General features: G+C 40.2%; 1 protein-coding gene across 1 annotated transcript; it reads right to left on the bottom strand.

Annotated features, from left to right (window-relative positions):
* Positions 1–1,933: 1,933 nt before the first annotated feature.
* On the bottom strand, positions 1,934–18,896 carry trpv4 (transient receptor potential cation channel, subfamily V, member 4). The gene is made up of 17 exons (XM_031309078.2): positions 18,520–18,896; positions 17,219–17,300; positions 16,119–16,567; positions 15,369–15,547; positions 11,763–11,915; positions 10,780–10,920; positions 9,016–9,314; positions 8,704–8,883; positions 8,300–8,458; positions 6,643–6,735; positions 6,443–6,516; positions 5,907–6,072; positions 5,756–5,822; positions 4,942–5,246; positions 4,303–4,430; positions 4,083–4,204; positions 1,934–3,951 (listed from the first exon to the last, which is right to left on the bottom strand). The coding sequence occupies exons 2-17, from the start codon at positions 17,225–17,227 to the stop codon at positions 3,851–3,853; spliced, it is 2,625 nt and encodes an 874-aa protein (XP_031164938.1). The 5' UTR covers positions 17,228–17,300; positions 18,520–18,896; the 3' UTR covers positions 1,934–3,850.
* Positions 18,897–22,493: the final 3,597 nt, after the last annotated feature.

The raw sequence follows: 22,493 nt of genomic DNA, 5'->3' as shown, positions 1-22,493 counted from the left end.
CGTGCCCTCGCCTGTCAGTTTAGACACTCTGAATCATTTCGGGTTCAGCAGCCTCGTTTCATCTTAGATGAACTGAAAGGTCATCTCACACGCAACCTAACCAATATGTCTGCCTTCTCATCTCCCAGTGCTTCCAATGATTGCTCATTCCATTTAGAAATACCACACCTTGGTGAAACATTTCACTGGGGGATTATGGAGGGAATTTCAAGGAATTATTTCAAGAAAGAAAATTAGCACTGACTTAAATCTGTGAGAAGCCTGCTTTTAGCTCTTAACCTTACTTTATCTGTTTGCCTAGAGAATTATTCAGTGATGATCCATCCAGCTCTTTTACAATATTAGTTGGTGAAATGTTTAGTGAGAGTGCAACCAATATGTAGTGAGGTTTCCCTCTCTGGGTCCAGCTGCTGGACCTCAGGCTGACAATAAATGTACTTAAAGCCATCAGACAGTCTGGATTGTTGCTTAGTGAATAAATTGTGAGTTGGCCTAAGTCCAACCTGGTGTCCGCTTGAGACTCATCAGCCTAAACACCTTAAAGCTTAACTGGCTGGACAATAGCGGAACAATTTGTACAGCCAAAATCTAAGCTAGTTAGTTTACTTAAGTCTGAGAGTCAACTTTCCCTTATGTGTGGTTGCTAAATGAGTGCCGTTACAACATGATCCTGCCTGGCTGTCACTTTGGTTTGTTGAGACACATTTGTGGCAGCGAGCACACATGCTGCAAGCAAGTGAGCCATTTTGTTAACAGCTCACACTTCCTGTGCAAGTGTGCGGTTCCAGAGTTGCTGACAGTGACACTTGCAGGACCGAGCCCTGCCCTACTTAACAGGCTGTGGGGAGGAGGGCAGGCCAAGTTGTCAGCAGCGCTAGGTGCTCACTGCTTAGATAAACCTGGAGGATTAGTGGCCCAGTTAAAGTTGGGGCAAAGAGGATTAGCCCTCTGAGGTGGTGAGAGATTCCCTGTGTCCTTCAGCGCTGCCGGCCTCAGAGAGGGGAGGGGAGGAGGATGGGAGGTGAGGGGTGAGGCCCTAGTTATCATAAGTGAGAATCACCGCTGTAGCATTTTAAAGAGGAAAAGGAAAGGTGAGGTGTAATGATGAAAGGTGAAAAGCAGTGAGGCAGTTCATATATTGTTGCCAGCTTGTGGTTTCATTACGAAGGCAAAAGCCCGTAATTACTGGCCAGGTGTTACAGCGAGGTCAATGAGACCTGAGATCCATGGGAGAAAAAAATGTCATAAGTGAAATGCATTCTACAAACTATAACCTATTGAAGGTTATGACGCTAATAACAGTTAGCACTGACAATTTAATATTTACAGCTATAATTACAAAATATAAATTTGAGCCCTACAGTTTGACACAGCTGACACTTGGCTGCCTCAACTGGGATCTCTTCATGCAACACAGCAGGGGAATTTAGACCTCTGCAGCCATCAGCAGGCCGGAGAAGGAACTGCTCCTCAAAATCAAGGACACATTTTTCACACATGTAATGTCATCAAAACCTTCTGGGAAAGATTATATAGTTGGTTAGCCACCAAAAATGTAATTCTTGACTTGCCATATGGTAATATAAAATGTAGGGTTTTCATGCAATGAATTATAGAACAATGTTGTGATAATACTGAGATGAACATACATGTAGATATTTAAAGGTTTGTCCAACTATACTATATCTTTATTGTTAAAACACAAATTGGAAACAGAAAACCAGATTTTAAAAACCCACAAAAATCTTACATTTTCCATATTAAACTATTCTTTCTTTCTTTTTATGGGTATTGTTTTCAGCACTTTCCAAACTGTGTTTTATCATTTTAGCTTCCCTTACAAATTCATATGGGACATTTGGTCAAATTAAATACTTTCTGGTTCTACTGATTAGTAGCAAATAGGATAAAATAATTTAATCAATCAAGATTGTATGGTTCATAAAATTAATTCAGTGTTTAATGTTCTGTGCAGCAATGTAAAAACAACATGAAATGCATAGACATGTCTCTTTATAAAAGCAATGTAAACATAGTGAACAATGACCTGTGACCCCCAACAGTAATGAATTAGTGATGGTATGGTCTATCTGCTCTTAATAAAACCTTGTCATGTAGTACAATAACAGAAATACATGTATACATACAGTAGTTGTGCATAAACAATATGCTCTATAGGGCAAGGCGCCAATTGCAATGAAAACACTGTAGTAAATAGGGGGAAGCACATAATAGCAAGAACTGAGAGTTGATTATGCAAATGCCCCAGCTGCAAAGGAACAATAACTGGAAATTCAAAGACAAACCATAACACGGAAGGCTATTGTCTCGCATTTGCATATTTACTTGACAACTATAACCTGCTCACCATGCCCATCATGTTCAGAACAATGTCTTTGTGTTCATATAATAATGCACACATCAGAAATTGGCATAGTGCATTGTTTCAGTTAAAATGAAAGCTGCGCTGCCTGAGCTGGCGGACTAAGCCTGAGAGTTTGAGTCTACTTATTTAATACGGTATAGAAAATTGAGAGAAAATACACTTTATACAATACACATATCCAGTTTATATACATTAAACCGCCATGGCCTGAACAATACACATTCAAATTACCATATAGGATATCATCTTAATGATACATAATAGGGACCTCTTAAGTATAAAGCAAGCAAATACAAGCAGAACTATAGGTCTATGAATATTTATTGCAATGATGAAAAAATATCTCCCATTGTGATTATATCTGTAAATGGCATTTCTAGCAAAGATTTTGTTTACACTGCTAATGCAATAATACAGTAATTATGCTTCTGCTAGCTATTAGAAAACTCCATGATTCTGTTTTCTGTAACATTATAATGAGACTGGAAATGCTAAAATATTTTGACTCTCTTGAATCCCTGAGTGATCAGCCACTGATGTCTGAAAATGCGGTACAGTACATTTTTATAATATGTTTTCTATTTCTGTGACAAGTAAAAAAAAAACGTTTTTTTATAATACGTTTTCTTCTTTTTATCTCATCTTTGGTGTTTTTAACTCTATTCTATGTTTTTTAGATCAGTAATTCTTTAAGACATTTTACATCCAGTGTCTGTGTGCACTGTCCTATTACAGTACACTGACTTAGGTTGCGTCCAAAATCGCATACTAAGCACTACATACTACATAATATGTATACTATCATTCAACATACTTTTGTATAAATAAACAGTAGTGTGTATCTTTTCGGACGCACTAAGCTGTAAGTCTCAACGTCACTTCCTGTGAGCCTCCTTGCTGGTTGGAGACGCGTAACCATAGTAACCTTGGCCAACCTCATCTCTAGCAGCATTGCCAGATAATGCTTAAATTACTGAAAAAGGTAAGCAACTAGACCTACAGTTGCAGATGACAAAATGACAGATTTTAATATGTAGATTTTTATAGTAAATTAAAGACTTTTTGACTTTACAGAGCTGCCTTGGTTGCTGTCCGGTTGTTTCGAACGTTGTTGTTACTGCCGCACTGCATTATCGGATACTTGTGCCGGCGTAGTGTCCAGTGTTTGCATACTGTAATATTTCACTGGAAATGGTATGCAATTCACGTACTATTGGTTTCATACTAAGATTTCGGACGTACTAAAAAATCTCACATACTGTTTCAGCCTAGCATGTCAGTATGGAATTTAAGACGTAACCTTACTGTAATATTTACTATACTTTCTCTGAACAAAAGGCACATACAATCTGTGCAAATTAGTAGACTTATTGGCCAAATCATCACCTGCAGAGTGATCTCACTGGCAACGATGTCTCTCTGCTGTCTCTTTATAAGAAGGACAGCACTAGTCTTCTGCAGGTGTCAGTGCCTGGGTGCCAGTGGCTCCATCTCTATCACCAGATCACGAGGCCGCGGACTCTTATTCAACTCCACCACCCGCGGAACCACTGTGGACCAGCGGTCTGGAGGGATGATAAAAAAAAAAAAAAAAAGGATTTGCTTTGATCTGTATGAATAACTTAGTCTGCGCTCCACATGAATCTATACTTATTTGTCGATGCATTTATTCATGAGAGCACAGTGAGAACCTCACCTCTCCGCAAGGCTCTGACGCTCTGCTGCAACCCGTTGGCTTGGCATGTCTCATTCTTGCCTGGATCCTCGTTGATTATCGCCAGGTTCTGATTCCAGTGGCACCAGTTCACCTCATCCACCCTGATATAATAAGATGACATTGGGTTAGACAGTTTTCTTTGAAGTGGCATTGGCGCACTGGCTGTAGAGCGACTGTAATTATAAGTCATGCAAAATACCTGAAGCACCAGCGTCGGTCAGGTGTGCCATCCCATTTCTTCCCCACAGTCACCATCTCCCCGGCTCGAAAAGACTTCCGAAGGCAGACTGGGAAAGAGCGCTCGATGTCCAAGATGGTCGTTGCCCACTGTGAGTATGAGTAAATTATGTTTAGAGTATCTAAGCCACTCTAATAACAAAAAACTATTTTCTTACTGACATCTTGTGGTAATTAGCCATGCAGATACTGTAGTTTGGGTTTTATTTGCCCAGGTTATGAGATATTCATCTTTGAGATGACTAATCATACAGATAGTTTTAGTTTATTTTGGCAGGTTTGGAGATATTCATTCGAGATTTCTGCATCCACTCCAACACATAAGAGGTGAAATTATAAAATACTTATTTTTGTTTGTGGTGCTTACAGTTTTGAATAGTTACATTTTCCTGCAGCCACGCTAGTGGCTCTGTGAGGCTGTACTTTGGCTCTCTTTGAGCTAAACGCTAACATTATCTTGCTAACCTGCTCACAAGGATGATGCTAACATACACATACAGTATAAGACAATATGTGTTTTCATAATTTGGGAAAACTGACCCTTTAAAGCAAGAGATCAATTTTTATTGACTAACACAAACTTAAGTTACTTCCAGCTCACCTGAAGCTTCCAGATCTTCTTGCTCTCTTTCGACACCTGTCCCACCGTCTCCCCCATCAAAGCGATCAACATGTTCAGCAGCAGGACAAAGGTGAGGATGATGTAGGTAACTAACAGGATGAGGAAGACTGCAGGATACTGTGCACTCTGGATCATGTCCAGGTCTCCCATCCCAATGGTCAGCTTAAAGAGGTCCAGTAGGAAAACACTGAAGGTGTCTTGATCCCTGCACTTAGGGTAGGTGGGGCAGCCCCCTTCACACTCTGTGCCCGGTGGAGGACACACTGTCAGCAGGGACACCAGGGCTGTGGGGTAGAAAGAACAGAGGAGGGTTGTGTGTCTGTGAGCGCTTAAAGCAATAGTTTAACATTTTGGGAAAGCTGCCTATTCGCTTTCTTGCCAAAAGTTAGATAAGGTCATTGATACTGCTCTTATGTCTGTCCATTTAATATGAAGCTACAGCCAGCCTTGAACATTTTTACACTACATTTTATGTACAGAACAGATCAGAACAGATACTTAACAGGTTAAGTAGTGAACTTTAGAGGTACTGGTAGGCAATTTCTTTACCTTTTGACATAGCCAAGCTAGGACCCAGGTACTGTTAACTTATCATAAAGACTGTAAATTGGGGGAAAAAAACCTGTTTGCTTTGTGCTAAGCTAAGCTAACCGTCTCCAGGCTGTAGCTTTATGTATGTACATTATTGGACAGATATGACACTGTTATTGTTATCTCCTATTTCCCAAAATGTCAAACTATCCCCATTAGCAATGCTGACATACACCTGTAAGGTTAGGTGACCAAAGCCTACCTGATGCATATCCAATCATGAAGAGCACATACACCAGCAGAAATCTGAAAAGGTCTTTGAAAAGAATCTGTGAACCAAAAATAAAAGACACATGGATGGTGATATTTAGGGTTCATTCATTTTCATTAGTCCATGTTCTCTATTTTCTAACCTTCTGTATCATGATACTGTAGGTGCCAGTGAGCTTCAGGCCTCTGGTGAAGTAAAGAGTGTTCATCCAGCCCAGGACAAGTGCAAACACCATCACAGCCACATAGTCCTTAATGCCAGACAGGTAGAGAGCAGCTGTGACTATAATCAGCACAGAGTAGATGAAGCTAGAGAGGACAGAGAGGAAGTGTGTCAAGGAAGTCGTTTGAATGCTAAAGTCTGTGATATTGAAGTAATATATGAACGCAGGAAGACGTGATTGCAGGAAGGCGTGATTGCATTTTTAACAGAATGTAGACATGGTTGCTAATGGTTTAAATTAACACAGTTCAGAGAGGTGCTCGACATTCTCTGCTCTTTGTTTTGACCATGGGTTTAATTAAAGATGTAAACTATGAAACATGTCTGGGGAGGAGGTTGAGAAATTAATTAGATGACTCAATTTAGAGGATGCAAAAATTGCCTAGAGTAAAAGTCAGCAAGAGCTATAGCAGAGGTGAGGAAGAGGGTGAGCAAGGGCGGAGGATGGAGACTTACTACAGCAGTTGAAAGGATCCATCAATAAATAAAGACTTAACCCCGGGGCACTTCTTCAAGAAGAGGTCCTTAATCTGCAAAGAGCAGGATAGACATTTCCATAATGACAACAACACTGTCGTTACAGGCAAGAGACCGGGAGACAGCAGTGAGCAACCAATGATCAAACTATAAAGAGGCATCAGCGCGTATTGACTCACATTGGTGAGGAAGAAGAAGATTCCTGATGCTAAGGTGATGATTTCTCCCGCCATACGCAGGTAGTCAAAGGATGTGGTGTAAGGGTATGGAGGCTGGAGGGAAGGAAGACGAGACTTATCAATTAACTCAATCTGAACATTTTAACAAAAAAATATATATACAAAATACACCATATCAGTTGATACAACTAAACAGAGAGTTAAAGGATTATCTCAACAGTTTGAGAACTATACTTATTTGCTGTCTTACCAAAAGTTAGATGAGAAGATTGTTATTAATCTAACATCTGATCTGTCCATTAAGAATAAAGCTAGAGCCAGCTGCCGGTTAGCTTAGCTTAGCATTAGCATGTAACCCCCTCTGTAAAACCACAATTTTCCGTTTTAACATTTGCATATAGAAAAAACTAATATATTGGATATATTGCATAAAATCATTAGAAGTGCTAGAAGGTGGATTTTTTTTTTAAAACTTTTAACAGAGCCAGGCTAGCTGGTTCCCTCTATAGACAGTATATAAGAATGGACCAACAGATCCCGTTGCTCTGGACGGAGACCAAGGATATTAGAAGCACTTTTCCGGTGAGCGCTGAGCGTTACTGCGCAGCCTCCAACTGAGAGAGACGACGTAAATGTGCCGTGAGCAACGTGTCTGAAAGTTGTAAGTCTTCTGGTAGCTGTGTAAGAGAAATCTCAATCATTCCGAATATTGCAGAGACGGAGAGAGTAGGTATATGTAAGGAGATAACATAGGCACAGGCTAACTATTGCTAACTAAAATGCTAGTTAACATTAGTAATTACACTTAAACAGCTAATGTGAGACAAAACTGCCTGCGCGCTTCTCCTGTACTATACGGTAATTCCTCTACTATGCGACAGTAAGTCGTGTGGTTATGACACAATCGTTAGCCTATTTTTAGAAAAATGTCTGCTACGGAGCCATAACGTGAGATACAAGATAATGGAGCCTTGTTTCTTTAGAAATAAACAATGGACAAATAGAGTCTTTAAACGCTTCAGATGTAAAGTTATTCGCTGTCAAAGTTGCGCCAAAATGAATGGCAGTCAATGAAATGCTAACGGGGGGTGATGGCTTGGTAGCATCAAAATGGCGCCATAGGAGGTTCGCGGTCCGAGGAGAAGCTTACCCCCTTGGTTCCCTCCAGCTTCTGGTCCTCATGCTAAGATAAGCTAACCAGCTGCTGGCTGTAGCGTACAGATATGAAAGTGGTATCAATCTTCTCATCTACCTATTTGCAAGAAGGCAGATAAGTGTATTTCCCAAAACTTTTAAATATTCCTTTAATGTAGTGCAGTATGTGATCACTTGGTACAAAACTGATACAAATTCAGTACATTCTGGTACATGATACATTAACATTTCATGTACAAAACAGTATTAAGCTATCTGATGTACAACGCATGTGGCCTACACATAAAACATACACTGTACACATATATATACATACTAAATAAGCAAAATGTTAAATAGCTGCTATGGTACAAAATATGTTTGTATGTTGTCCTGGAAATACAGTGCAGCATGGGCACATTCAACAATCATACAACATACAACATCATAAAGCATTCATCTGTCCCTATGAGATCTGTCTACTCTTTGGAAACGTGGACGTTTCCAGTAGTTTCACACCCACCGTTTCCTGCGTTGGGCGGTAATAGGCCACTAGGGTGAAGATGATCATGGTGATGAGGTAGGAAACCACACTGATGTAAAAGGTGACAGCAGCAAACTTCTGCCATTTGGCCCTCAACAGCTCATTGATAGGCTCCACTGCCAGCATCTCATGGCGGTTCTGACAACGGGACCAGAAACATGACACATGACATGTAATAAAATAAAGAACAGACAGAATGTACACACACAGAAACTTTTATCGCAATCTGGTTTTTGATGCACCTATACTGTACATGTTTTATGTTATGCCTGGTGTCTTGTTGCTCTTAATACTCTATATAATCTATAATCATTTATTTTCAGCTGTATTTAAAAAAATAGTTGGAATAAAAACATAAACGTGAGCAAATTATTGTTATTCACCTCATTGCGGCTGTTGTAGACCAGGATTTCCAGCACAGACGGTTCCTCTCCACATGTATCCAGTGAAGACAGGTCATAGAGGGATGAGTACACTGGCCCATACGCCCAGTCCTTAAACTTACGTGACAGATGACGAACTTCCTCATCTTTGATTTCACGCCGGATAATGTGCTGAAAAACCTGGAGGAATACGGAAAAGCTGACCTACTGACCTTTAACTTAAAAATATTATGGCCTGTGGACATGGGATAATGAAAATCTTCTTTTATTATAGTGATGCTGCTTGACACAACAATATATCATTATCCCTACCCCGATCTTGCCCATCTTGGCGGCCATCATGAGGGGTGACATGCCATCGTTGTTAAACACCGTCTCCAGGCTGCAGTCTGGGTAAAGCTTGGCACTCTTGATTAGCAGCAGGTCATACATCTTTGTGAGGAAACGTGTGTTGTCCTTGGTGTTGTCCGCAATGTGCACTAGGGCGTGCAGCACCGTGTTTCCACGTGAATCCTGGCGCCGCAGGTCGGCCTTCTTGTGTGGATTCTCAGTCAGGTAGTGCACTATGTCAGGCTGGTTAGTGCATGCAGCCAGTGAGAGAGGCAACTCACCTAGGCAAACACAAAGAGAGAGAGAGAAAGAGCACTCGTTATTACATATTGAATTCACAGGAGATTAAAGGAACTGTATTTCAGATTAAAAATAAGCAAATCAACAGGAGGGTTAATTAAGAACCGTAGCTGACGTCTGTATGTTTTTGCAAAGCATACTAAACATGGATCAAAGATTTGACTTAAATCCCTGATATGAAAACAGCACAATTAGCAGTTGTTTGAGGGAGGGGCGCAATGGGGCCAGAGTGCCAAAAGCAGCTGCTGAAAATGAGCCGTTGCCATGGGTGACAGATTACTTTGTCACCTCACATAGAAACACTCCTCTTCATGGATTTGCACGGGTGCATGCAGAGTGTTAGCGTGAGTCTAAATCCCATTAGCCATCAGCCCTGCCAGGTTCCTGTTCACCTCACTACAAAGCTCCGCGGCAAATTACTCACACTGTGCCCGGACACGCTGGGATTTGGAGAATGACAACCGTGCTAAGTGCAAATAGAAATCATCTCCTCTGTGATGAGGGAGAAATATATTGCATGAATGTTATCAACAACAAAAAAATCTTAGAAATTGAGTTGGGTAAGAAATAAAACAGAGTCCATAACAAGCGACCTTTCTTTCAGTGTGTTTGGAGAGTTACATTAAAATTAATAATAATAATAATAATACAATTATATCTGCTATAATTACCTTCAGGAGGCTAAAAGGACACACTGTTGTAAATAACAAATCCCACATGTGATGTAGGAGGTTGTGCCTAAACAGACACCACAGAGGGCAGTGTTGAGTTTAGTTTACAGGCTCTGATTTATTTTCCCTCTCTTACAAGTCAGTGAAGTCCTGCCCAGAGGAGGGTTAGCCGAGGATGTTTACTTTTCTTCACTGCAGAACACTGACACCTTTGACTGGACAACCTCTCGAACATATGACACAATGCTTGTCTTTTCATGTGTTTTTGGAGCACCACTAATGATGGTTTCTCGAACGATACTTTAGAAAACATTATGAGGTGGACTTCACTTCTGGACCACAGCAGTATCCTGACTGCGTTTGCTTCCAAAACCTGCCATGTTTAAGAGAAAGGGTGGGGTCTTACATGTCACTTCATTTCTCCATGGCAACGGAGGTTTCTTTGCCATGTACCAACTATTTTATCTTGGCAGCTGCTGTAGAACACATTGAAAAACTTTGACGTCAACTCTGTGCAGTAAAAAACAGAATAACTTATTGTGAGTAAAGCAAAAACTCAGAGCCAGTGTGGAAACTGACTGAGTGACCAGTGAAGTCATAGAAACCACAGACACACCACATCATTACCATCGTAAGAGGCAGAAAATACATTAACAGTTTTCCAGAACTCTTCCTGTGACCGTCGGTCTACGGTGCTTTATCACCTAAGGAGAGAGTTAAAGGTCTGCTGAAAATGGAAATATACAAGAACAATACACAAGAAAAAGGTCCTTACCAAAGTAGAAGTAGCCCCCCTCGTCTCTGGGCTGGAAGAAGCGTCCCCTCGCCTGGGCGTGAACATCAGCTCCCTTCTCCACCAGCAGCTCCACATATTGCTTACAGCGTCGCTCAATAGCAATGTGGAGAGCTGTCTGGCCTGGCAATGCAAAAAAACCCACAATAAAACAGAAACAATTGAACTATTATTAGTATTCCAAGGTGTGTGTTTTGTGTGTTGTGTTCAATCACATAAATATCAGCTGAAAGAATGTGTTTTCACAGAGGTAATTATTAAATGAGATGTTGACAGGCATTCTGTAAGCAAAAATAGGCACAGTTACACAAGAGAAAGAGTGTCAACTCTTGCCATTTGAGAAACAGATGCCCAATTATTAGCTAGAGGGTCGAGGTCATAAAAGAACAGACTAAAAGCCACAAGGGGTTAGGGCTTCATTTATGTGCAGGTTGCTTCTATGGGGTCAAAACCCAAAGAAACCGAGCCCTTCAAAGTTTTTATGTTGTCACATAAAAAGGTGTTTCCTACATGAGCAAAAAAAGGCTGCTTTTCTTTTCAAACTGAGTACCATTCTTGTGAAAATTACAGAGTACAGAGAAACAGGCAAATCAGGCAGTCATGGAGAAACGATAAAGAGCAACAACAAATTTTGTGGTGAAGGCTGATGGTTTCGTCAACACGAAGGGACGAAAGCTAAACAATGAGGCCTGGATCTTCTCATTTACAGAGCTGTAAATAGTTGCTGTACACATATATAATACAAATACAGTACTTTTACCCATAATGGGTTGTCAACCACCAGCCAGGCAAGCTACAGTAACTCTAAACCAAACAGCTTCAACTCAGTGGAAGATGAGGGGATCACCGTCTTGTATAAAACTGCAGAATTCAAATGACTTATTTCTTCAACAACTCCTTTAAATTGCAAATTACTTTTATGTAAATGCATGGTATCATTGTTTGGTTATGTCCATTGTCCATACCTCTGTAGTAGACATCCCTGAAGGGCGTATTGATGAACTCTCTGAGGTTTCCGGTCTTCTCTGCTATGTCCACCAGCAGTGGGATGGTGACGTTCTGCCTACCGTAAAGGTTCAACAGGGCTTTGGGCAGACATGTCTTACCCGTGGACAGCTCTGGTGGAAAAATGAAATTAAAACAAAGAATGTTTTTAGTATAAGTACACCTCCATCATGCTCCAAATGTGTTCATTTTAATTACTTTTAAACAGGATGTCACTATCAACTATGTAAAAGTGGATCTTTTTTTTTCATTCAATTGAATTTTTTTTATTTCAATATTTTTTGTGCTTTTCTACCTTTAATTGACAGGACAGCAGGTGAGAAAGGGGGGGAAGACATGCAGGAAATCGTCACAAGTCGGAGTCGAACCCTGGACCTCTGCGTCGAGGTATAAATCTCTCAGTATATGTGGGTCTGCTCTACAACTGAGACAGCCCTGCCACTCCAGTTGATTTGTTAATGTTTAGGTTGGTTTGGTCAAGTTTGCATTCGTACTACTAATGGCAGCTAACTTATGACTATAACTTAGCTAATTAGGGCCCAAGGACGAAAGTGCAAGGCCCCAACGGTGCCTTGCACTGAAAGTGCGAAGGAACCTATTGTTTTTCATAAGATTATTATTTTTACCAATTCCTCATTGCATTTTTGAGGGGGTTAGCATGCACGAAAACTCACAAAAATTTGCACACGTCACAACTGGTGAAAATTGCAAAGTTCTGTAGTGATTGGGCTCGGGCGTTGCCAGGGGGCTCCATAGCGCCCCCTAACGTGCGCCTTAAATTGGACAAAAGTAATAAGTTAATATACCAACTTTTGAGGGAACATAGGTCTCATCTTCAAGTCCATGGTGCTATTTTTAGAAAAAATTACAAAATTCTATAATTTCCGAAATATTGGTTTTCGTGTAAAAATCTTCATTTTACGAACACTTGTTTGAGGACTTTAGGATGCACAAAAACTCAAGATTTTGCAGCCATGTGCACAATAGTAAACTCTTTCATCTGAATTCACATTTAGGCTTAGGAGTGGTATGGTTGCTATATAGAGCCCCCTAATTGGTTTTAGCACTTGGGCACATTTTTGACGGCCTCAGTATATACGAAAACTCACAAAAATTGGCACCCACATAAACACCTGGGAGCTTTGCGAGACTGTACAGCCATTTGGCCCAAACCTGTAAGTGGGCTCCTTAGCGCCCCCTAATGCCTGGAAGGCCTTAACTTGGACATAGTTGCTCCGATCTTCACCAGATTTAATACCCATATTGCTCTAATCATTGCGGACATATTTCCCATTTACCTTCATTAGCTCCGCCCAACCGGAAGGCGGCCATTTTTAATTATTCATTTTTCATGTGTTTTACATTCTTTCAAACTCGTCCCAGGCAGTGATTTCAATCTTCTTGAATCTTTGCAGGTAGTATCTGTTGACCCTCATGACGAAAAGTTATCCAGAGAATTTTAATAGTTGAAAAAATGCGCAAGTTACAGCAACTTCCTGTATAAACAGGAAGTTGCGTTATCTTTGCAACAATTATTCCGATTGCCCCGAAACTTGACAAGGTTGTTCGTCATGGCCGGTTTAGCATCTGTGCCAAACTTGGCGTCAATCGGCCATTAGATGGTGCTGTTTTAATTTTCTTTAATTAATCAGCAAAATATTGATATATGGGAAGCCTACTCTGTCTAACTACTCCTGGGGCGTGAGTCCGATCGGCACGAAAACTTGCATATAGACTCGGAGGACCCTCGTGACGAAAAGTTATCAAAAGAATAGTGATAGCTACCACAATGCGCAAGTTACAGAGGACCAACTTCTGTAGGTGGGTGTGGAAACAGGAACGGTTGTATCTTGCCAACGGCTATTCCAATGGACACAAAACTTAGAACAGTTGTTCCTCATGTGCCAATGAGGCTGTGTGCCAAATATGGCGTCAATTGGTCTTTAGATGTCACTGTTTTCATTTTTTTAATTAATTAGCAAATTCGCTTTGAGCGAAACCTACTTTTTTTAACTCCTCCTAGAGCGTGAGTCCCATCTGCACAAAAATGTACACGTAGACTCGGTGTACCCTCATGACAAAAAGTTATCAAAAGAATTTTGATAGCTAACACAATGCACAAGTTACAGAGGACCAACTTCCTGTAGGGGGCTGTCAAAACACGAAGTTGCGTATCTTACCAAGATTTATTCCGATCGACACCAAACATGGCACAGTTGTTCCGCATAGGGGCTTGAGCATCTATGCCAAATTTAGAGTGAATCGGCGTTTAGATGGCGCTGTTAGAATTTCTTTTATTAATTAGCCACATCGCGATATCTGGGAAACCTACTTTGTCTAACTCCTCCTGGGCCGTGAGTCCAATCTGCACGAAAACTTGGATATAGATTCGGTGGACCCTCGTGACTAAAAGCTATCAAAAGAATTTTGATAGCTAAAACAATGCGCAAGTTATGGAGGAATAACTTCCTGTAGGTGGCTGTTAAAACATGAACGGTTGTATCCTGGCAAAAGTTATTCCGATTTACATGAAACTTAGAATGTGTGGTCTACATGTGATGCTGCGTCTGCCAGTACCCCCGACTGCAAGAAGGCGAGGGCCCGTTCATTGCTGCTTGCAGCTTTAATTTGAACTGTTTATTATATATAAATTTTAGCTATCTCAACTATTTATTTATGCTTTAGTATTTTACAATTGATACATTACTTTTAGCTAGCTGCTTAGACTTCTCCACTTGCTTGCTAACGTTAATTCTTTTTTACACACTCTTAATTGTAACATGTTTTTTTTCTTCTTTTAAATCAAATTGTAATTTCTATTTTTTTGAATTAGTTGTTCTACTCCACAATCTTTCCACGTACCCCCTCGGGTAGAAGGTTCTTCGACCCTGGTTGGGAATCTACTGTCATATTAAATGTGACGTCCTGGTGTGTTCCTCTAAATGAGTACATTACGAAAGAAACACAGAATTTTTGGAATTGTCGCATGCAGATAAGTAAATAGGGTTCATAAGATCAAACTGTAAAAAGACGGGTCAAGAAAGCCCTTCACCATTTTTAGTCTCTCAGTTTTTGAAAAAACACTGTAAAGCCCTGTTTAAGTGTTTAAAGGAGATGACAGTTAGCTGTGATTTCTCTCCGCTCCTTGTTATCAGCCTGAAAAAACTTCTTAGACACACAGGAAGCTTTCCTTGGGCCTGCCTCTAGCAGGACAAAGACTCAACTCCACCTTTTCCCCCTCACATCCTTTGAGTCAAAAACAGCAGAGAAAGGAGCAGGGGTTGTACAAAAGGTCAAAGGTAGAACCGTCACTAGATAAAACTGAGTTTCTGCTTTAGAGCTAAGGCAGAGTCTACATTAAAGAGAGAGAATTCTGACAGAAACTGTGTGAAAGAGTGAAAAAGGAAGCTGTGTCTGCATCACAAAAATGACTTCTATCCAAACCCAAAGCCATTTTGTTCCCTTGCAATCTAGTGTAGTTGTAGTTTCAGTGGTTGGGTTAGACAGGCAAAAAATCAGTACACAGATATCTGATGTGACTGACAACCTACAGCTTTTAGTCTCACCTTTGAACTCCTCATCAGTTAACCTCTTATCGTGACTTTGCAGGTACTCCAACAGGCCCTCGAGGGCCTCTGGGTCTGCATGTGACACGCCTTCGAAGAGGAGAGAGCGGTTGAATATTTTCATTACTTTTGGTGGGTCTGAGCTTTGACCATCATCACAGGACTCCGTCTCAGTTTTACTAAGGAGACACAAAAACATGACGTCATGTCACACATTTACTGGTGTTGAGTTATAATTCATTGACATAAAATAAAAAAATGTAATGGGTGTTTAATGCACAAACCATCTTTTAAGCAATCATCCACACCCTCAAGTTCTCCAGTAAATAGATCTCTGTGTGTATGGGACAGGTCCAGCAACCTGAATATTACCTCAACGGCTGCAGAGGGACCAACAACAGTTAGGTCTCTGTTAGGTCAGTGAATGGGCTGAATGAAGCTTAGTTCAGTGTGTGCGTGTGCGTGTGTGTGTGTGTGTGTGTGTGTGTGTGTGTATATATATATGTGTGTGTGTGTGTGTGTGTGTGTGTGTGTACAACTCTGTCTACAGAGTGGCAGTTGTAGTAGGTTTTCATTTTTATGACCACGTTTTTCCAAACCAGTCCTTTTGTCCCTGGAAAAAAATCCAGTCTAGGTTCACTACTGTTAAGTCAGAAACCCCTAAACTAAAAAGTCTAAAGGAACACACGATTATTAAATCCTAGAAACACGTGTAAATTGTATTTTAGAGACGGTGAGACCCCTTCTCACCCTCTTGGGAGCTTCTTCCTGCGTCGCTTCTGGTTGCTGGTGTTCCTGTAGGTACCATAGTCAAAGAGCGAGTCCATGGGTGCTTTCTTGGGGCCTGGAACCACATTTGACTCATATATGGTGGATTCAAATAGGTCCATCGGGGTGGAAATGCCTTTCATGAAAGCACCCTGGAACTTCATCCGCAGGTTGTGTCTGCCGTCCGCAGGCTGGCCGGGCTGAACCAGCTCCGGGCCTGAATCCTGACTCGTGTCCTGAGTTGACGGCAAGCCATCCTCGTTCTCAAACAGGTGTGAGAGCTCTGATGGTGCAAACGCTGCATCACTCCCAGGCTGAGCGGCCCCGTCATCGTCTGCGTCCACAGAGAGAGCAGCTCTGGCAGGAACAGAGCCGAGAGTGTCGGCCTTGGACAAGGCAAGGTGGCACCTTCTGAGGAGAGCAGAACGACCCTGGAATACACAAGATGTTCTGGGTGACTTGCTTGGCCTTTAGACTGTCAGGAAAGTATTGTACAACTGGAAAAAGAAGTCTTAAAGGTGCCCTGTGGAGTTTTCTTGTTATGTATACATGTATAAACACAAGTTATGTATACATTCAGTGTTACTCACCTAAAAATCATTGGGGTCTAAAAAATAGTAGGACTTATTATATTATTTGTATCTTTTATTTCCTAATGTGTATGTTTTTCTGCTTATTGAGCAGCATTAAAATAATTTTGATCTCTTTAATGATGGTGGACCTGAGAAGGACGAATGATGTGCAAATAAGAGATGTGAGATGCAGCTGACAGGAATCACCAACGGGCCAAATTGCGCACCATTTTTATTAAATGTTAATGTTATTACATTGTTGGTATGATTTTAGATGAGATTTATTTATTTATTTATTTTTAAATAAGTCAGACCCACCTCAACTACTGCAGGAAATAGAAACAAAAATGTGTGTATGCTATCCACTACAACAAGTGCAAAGTGGACAAAATATAAAAACAATTTAAATAATTGTATTAAGACTATAATTAGCAAAGGAACCTTGGAAGTGCCAACTTGAAGTTTAAAATGGATTTTAAAGTACATATTTGGCATTTAACCCCTCTGTACCTCATTCATCCCTTTTATCACAATGATGTGCCAAATTCCTCTTCAGGGGAAACTGGAAATGATGCTGAAGCATGTGGGCGTCCTGTAGAAACAAATAGAGTCACCATCGATTGACACCGAAGTACAGACAAAAACAAATCTGTAGGTCCTGAGTGATATAAAAAGAGCTCTGTCAGTTGGGGTTGGAATATATGGAAAAAGTAGGAAGGTACTGATGCCAACACCAATAGCATGGCTGTGACAACGGCCTCTCATTGGTCAGAAGGATATTTCCTTTTACAGGCAGAATCACACCACCTACCTACTCATAACTGGTGCTTCTCTGCACATACAAACACTTTACTGCAACAGTATGCTATCAAATGGGAATTTGTACATGACATCCTCACGTTCCCCCTGCAACTTCCTTTCAAATCGTACACTTTCTTGAGTTTGTTCATGCCATTGACAACCTATCTTAGCCAGACTGTGCTGCAAAGGAGCAACACAAACATGGGAGTTGGGGTCCCACTGAGGGGAAGGCATGACTCACAACCCTGTCTGACACACCGGGGGATTATCATGCCTTTACACTTCAATGGCCATTTGATAGTAAAAAAAAACAGAGGAACAAAAAAAGGCTGCCCTTGATATAGGCCTATAACTATTAGAACAGAAGAGCAAAGGATTAAGTTATTAGGCGGAGGTGCCTGTGGGTAGAAAGGACCCACTGTGTATTAAACTTGTCAGAGTGATAAAAGTGGATCTTGAAATATTTTAAAAAGTAGACCCAAAGCTCACATATTATCCACTTATTGGGTTAGGAAGTGGAAGTCCAATTGTGAAAGTTTCTAAATGTGAGTGACTCTATTGTAGCCTCAGAGATGTGGGACTTCCTGCTCACTGTCACTGCTGATGACATTATCCAGAGCAAGACAGGCTGAATACTCTTCCTGGAGCCAAATGGCTTGTTCTAAACAATAATAGATTTAAGGTTTTAAAGGTCATACCATTGGTTTAAAAAAAAACAAAAACTAGATTAACTGGGCATAAACTAAATGAAACTAGACTAGAAATAGACATTTCTAGAACGAGAAACAAATAATAAATACAAGTAATAAATCAAATAATTAGGCTACACAAAACAAAAATATGTGTTAAAATATTAAATTATAGCAACACATGAGGAATCATTAAAAGTCAACTTTATCTCAAACAAGGTCTCAATAATTATTAAACTAATACGAAGGTCAGTTACATATATTTTAGGATGCTTTCGAATGCATGTCATGAAGAATATAAGAATCAGAGGTGTTACTTACCTTGTTCTAATATGTTGATCTTATTTAGTTTTTCTTCAAAAAGAAACTATTCTGCAGCTTTTGTTCCATAGTTTGAAACTAATTTCTCTCTTGTGTTGAACGCTTCTCTGCTGCTTCCTCGGGTCTAATGTAGTCTACCTCCTGCCCATAGACTTTATAAAACTGCTCCTGCCAGATGACAAAATTTACAGTAGCCCATTCCTCTGATACGTGCGTGCGACCGCCGGTAAGTAAAGTCTTTTAGTGTCCACCAGAACAACAGAAGCTTTCACACAGATTTTGGGTGGGGCAAAGTGGCCGACCAAAAAAGCTGAAAGCTGGAGCCAACGCTGAAGTGGAAAAACCAGTTTCAGTTGAAACATGCAACTACCTGCAACGCTCCGAGCTACAACGTTCTACTACAACCTGCCAGAATGCTGCGATGTAGTACCAGGGATGACCACTAGGTGCTGACTAAAAAAAACATCCTCAGGCTGTATTTAACATGATATTTTTGAAGCCTCTCATTTATTCTTGGAAAGTTTGTACAGTTTAGATGTCATCAACAAGACATTATGGTCTGCGCAGGATGTTTCTTCTGAGTGTGCTGGTCATTTTTAGAAACTCTTGCTCCATTGATAAAAGAGTTGATGTGTTGGCTTTGACTGATGCGTGTTATAGAGGGTTTTCACCGACGTCACGTTCTGGGCGGTAACCTGGATGCGCGGCCATGTTGGAGGCACTCGGTGTAAACAACTGAATGGAGCGACTTCGGGTCTGATGACGCGTCTGAAAACCCTCTATTGAAAGGTCACTCGCTACCGTTGCCTTCTTTCCTAAAATGTCCATTCATTGTAATTTCACCAGAAGGTCAATTTACTAGATAGTCTGGAGCTTCCCATCGTATCCCAGTTGTCATGGTACTACAGACGTTTAAATATCCATTTCTCTGAGCACTCATCTTGTCTATGTTGGCTTAAAAGTTAAGAGTGAAAGTTCATTTGTGACCTTTTCTATCCCAGTGTGCCCTTTGCAGGTGACTTTGCTGCTGAATAAACCAACCGACATGCCTGCTGTGATAATTAATCACAAATACTGCCCCATTTCTCAGCTGTTCAAAATCACACAATGAAGTAGTTTAATAAATCTCTGGAGGTAAGGATCAGTGAGGCAGACAAAGAGAGCATGAAGAGCCATAAACAAAAAAATAAGTACCGCTGTTCTAATAGTTTATTGTCTTGTGTTTATTTATAACTGTCATCGTAAAATATTAACTCATTTCTCCCTATGCTGTAGTTGACCCCTCCAGGCAAGACACATGCAAGACGAAGTATGAAGATCACTTACTTAGGTAAATGTATAAGGACCTCTTTGTAATTACTCAATTACAAGTAAAAGTCAAGTAGAAAGTGTTACATTATATGACTGGATTATTATTACTGATGCATCACCATGTAAACAGCAGCTGTTGCAGCTAGTCAAAGTGAAGATCATTTTAACTATTATATTGTGTGTGTGTGTGTGTGTGTATATATATATAAAAATGCTGATCTTCAAATTAACAAGTAGCCTAATTATAGGGGTCAAATAATTGTAGTAGAGTAAAAAGTACAATATTTCCCAATGAATGTAATGGAGTAGAAATTTAAAGTGGCAACAAATTCATATACTCAAGTACAGTGCAAGTACCTTAAAATTGTACTTAAGTATGGAACTGGATTAAAGTACATATTTACTTTCCACAACTTCAGATTGCCTATTCTAATCTGTAATGTAAAGGGAAGACAGTGGTGTCAAATTGTAGAGATCGCAAGAAGTAAAGAAAATCACATGAATTATTGCACATATTTTATTGCAAATTATGGTTTAGATAAATTGAAAATACAAGATTTGTTATTTTACACTATACACGCACTGCAACATTATTTCAACGACAAGAGACACATCAGACGAGCATTTCAGCACACTCAAAACAGTACTGACTAGCCAAAGGCCACCAAAATAACCTTTATTTAAAGGTGGGATGCTGACAAAGTATCACTATTGACATTTAATCTAGCTTCGCCAAGCATCTGAAATTTTATCTAACAACCGTGTAAAAGGCAAAAAGTCATAATGCAACACTTGATATCCCCTCAACAAAGAGGTTTAAAGAAAATACACATTCAGTTTTATGTAAACACCTGAGAGCAGAGTAGACAGAGAAGCATGTAGTGTGATGAAGCATTGCTTTGGAACATTAGTTAAGATACTCCTACTCATATTCAAGTCCTGCATAGCATGGAAGTATAAAAGAGGTATTTAAACTTAGTTTTTAATTAGCCCGCCTTGTTTGTACAAAGTGACATGTATAAAAAAGATAAAAGACTGAATGCATGAAGCTGACATGGTTACTGAAATGCTCCATAGCTCCAGTTTAAACAGGTGTGCAATATTAGAAGCTGTTTACAACCGTGTATAATAATATTAATAATAATAATAATAATACATTTTATTTAAAGGCGCCTTTCTCGGCACTCAAGGACACCGTACAGGGATACGTAAGACATTAAAAGCAGCAAAAAAATAAAGAATACAACAACAATAAAAACAACAGAAAGAGGCAGAGCAATTGACATCAAGTTTTAAACAGATGTGTTTTGAGTTGCAATTTGAAATGGGGGAATGAATGGATGTTTCTGAGTTGGGGTGGTAATGAATTCCAGAGACGGGGAGCAGAGCGGCTGAATGCTCTGCTCCCCATGGTGGTGAGACGGGCGGAGGGGACAGACAGGTGTATGGAGGAAGAGGATCTGAGGGAGCAGGAGGGATTGGTACGCTGGAGGAGATCAGACAAATATGGGGCTTGAATGTAAACAGGAGGACTTTAAATTTGGATACGGAACTGGACCGGGAGCCAGTGGAGCTGTTGGAGGACAGGAGTGATGTGGTGGATGGAGGGGGTTCGAGTTATGATGCGGGCAGCTGAATTCTGGACCAGTTGAAGTTTAGGGAGGGATTTGTGAGGGAGGCCGAAGAGGAGAGAGTTACAGTAATCCAGACGGGAAGTGACAAGACTGTGGACAAGGATGGCGGCAGTGTGGGGGGTAAGGGAGGGGCGGAGGCGATTGATGTTTCGTAGGTGGAAGTAGGCAGACCGGGTAATGTTACTGATGTGGGGTTGAAAGGATAGTGTGCTGTCAAGGATGACACCCAGACTCTTAACCTGGGGGGAGGGTGAAATGGAGGAGTTATCAATTGTATGTATGGCTTCTTGTATTCTGGGAGCTTTTGAAATATGACGCCGGTAAAATATTCTATTCATGTGTTTTGTATGTTTTTTTATAACCTTGAATAAATTACTTAGTTTAATTAATTAAATAAAGTTTAATTTTAATAACTTAGAAGGAAAATTGTTCATTAAAAACTGGACAACTACACAGTATTCATTCTGTAAGATCTTTTTCCAAAGTGTCTGTAAATCATGTAAATTATGTGCTTTGGAATTTGATCATTTTACTTCAAACTAAAAGCCATAGCCTTATCACATTTTAAATTCTTGTTTAGTCATTTTTTGTATAATTAAAAGTAAATGCAGCCCTTATCTTATCTCGGGATATATAACAATAACATTTCAAATGAAATTTAAAATCACTATAAAAGGTACAAATGATTACAGCAAAGATTACATTTTGGTATTATAATCAGCATTGATAGTGATGTGGCTCATTAAATCTGTCAACATCTGAGAACTTACTCACTTACTTAAAGCTTTTTAAGCTTTTTAAGTTTTGGAACAGTCCTGGTTCCAAAACATATGTTGAGTAGCATTTTGATTCTTGGTATAATTATCTTATGAACACGTACATAAAAATATGTACTAACATCAATATCATAGTTTTTCCTGTAAAGAAACATGACTCTTTAAATAGAGAACAAAGAAATATGCTGGAGCTGCTACCCCCGCGACCCGTTACCGGATAAGCGGAAGAAGATGGATGGATGGATGGAAATAT

This window comes from Sander lucioperca, chromosome 2 (assembly GCF_008315115.2).
Source record: "Sander lucioperca isolate FBNREF2018 chromosome 2, SLUC_FBN_1.2, whole genome shotgun sequence".
In the NCBI taxonomy this organism is placed as follows: domain Eukaryota; kingdom Metazoa; phylum Chordata; class Actinopteri; order Perciformes; family Percidae; genus Sander; species Sander lucioperca.
The sequence above is the reverse complement of the archived record's forward strand: the minus strand, read 5'-3'. Positions and strand labels throughout refer to the sequence as shown.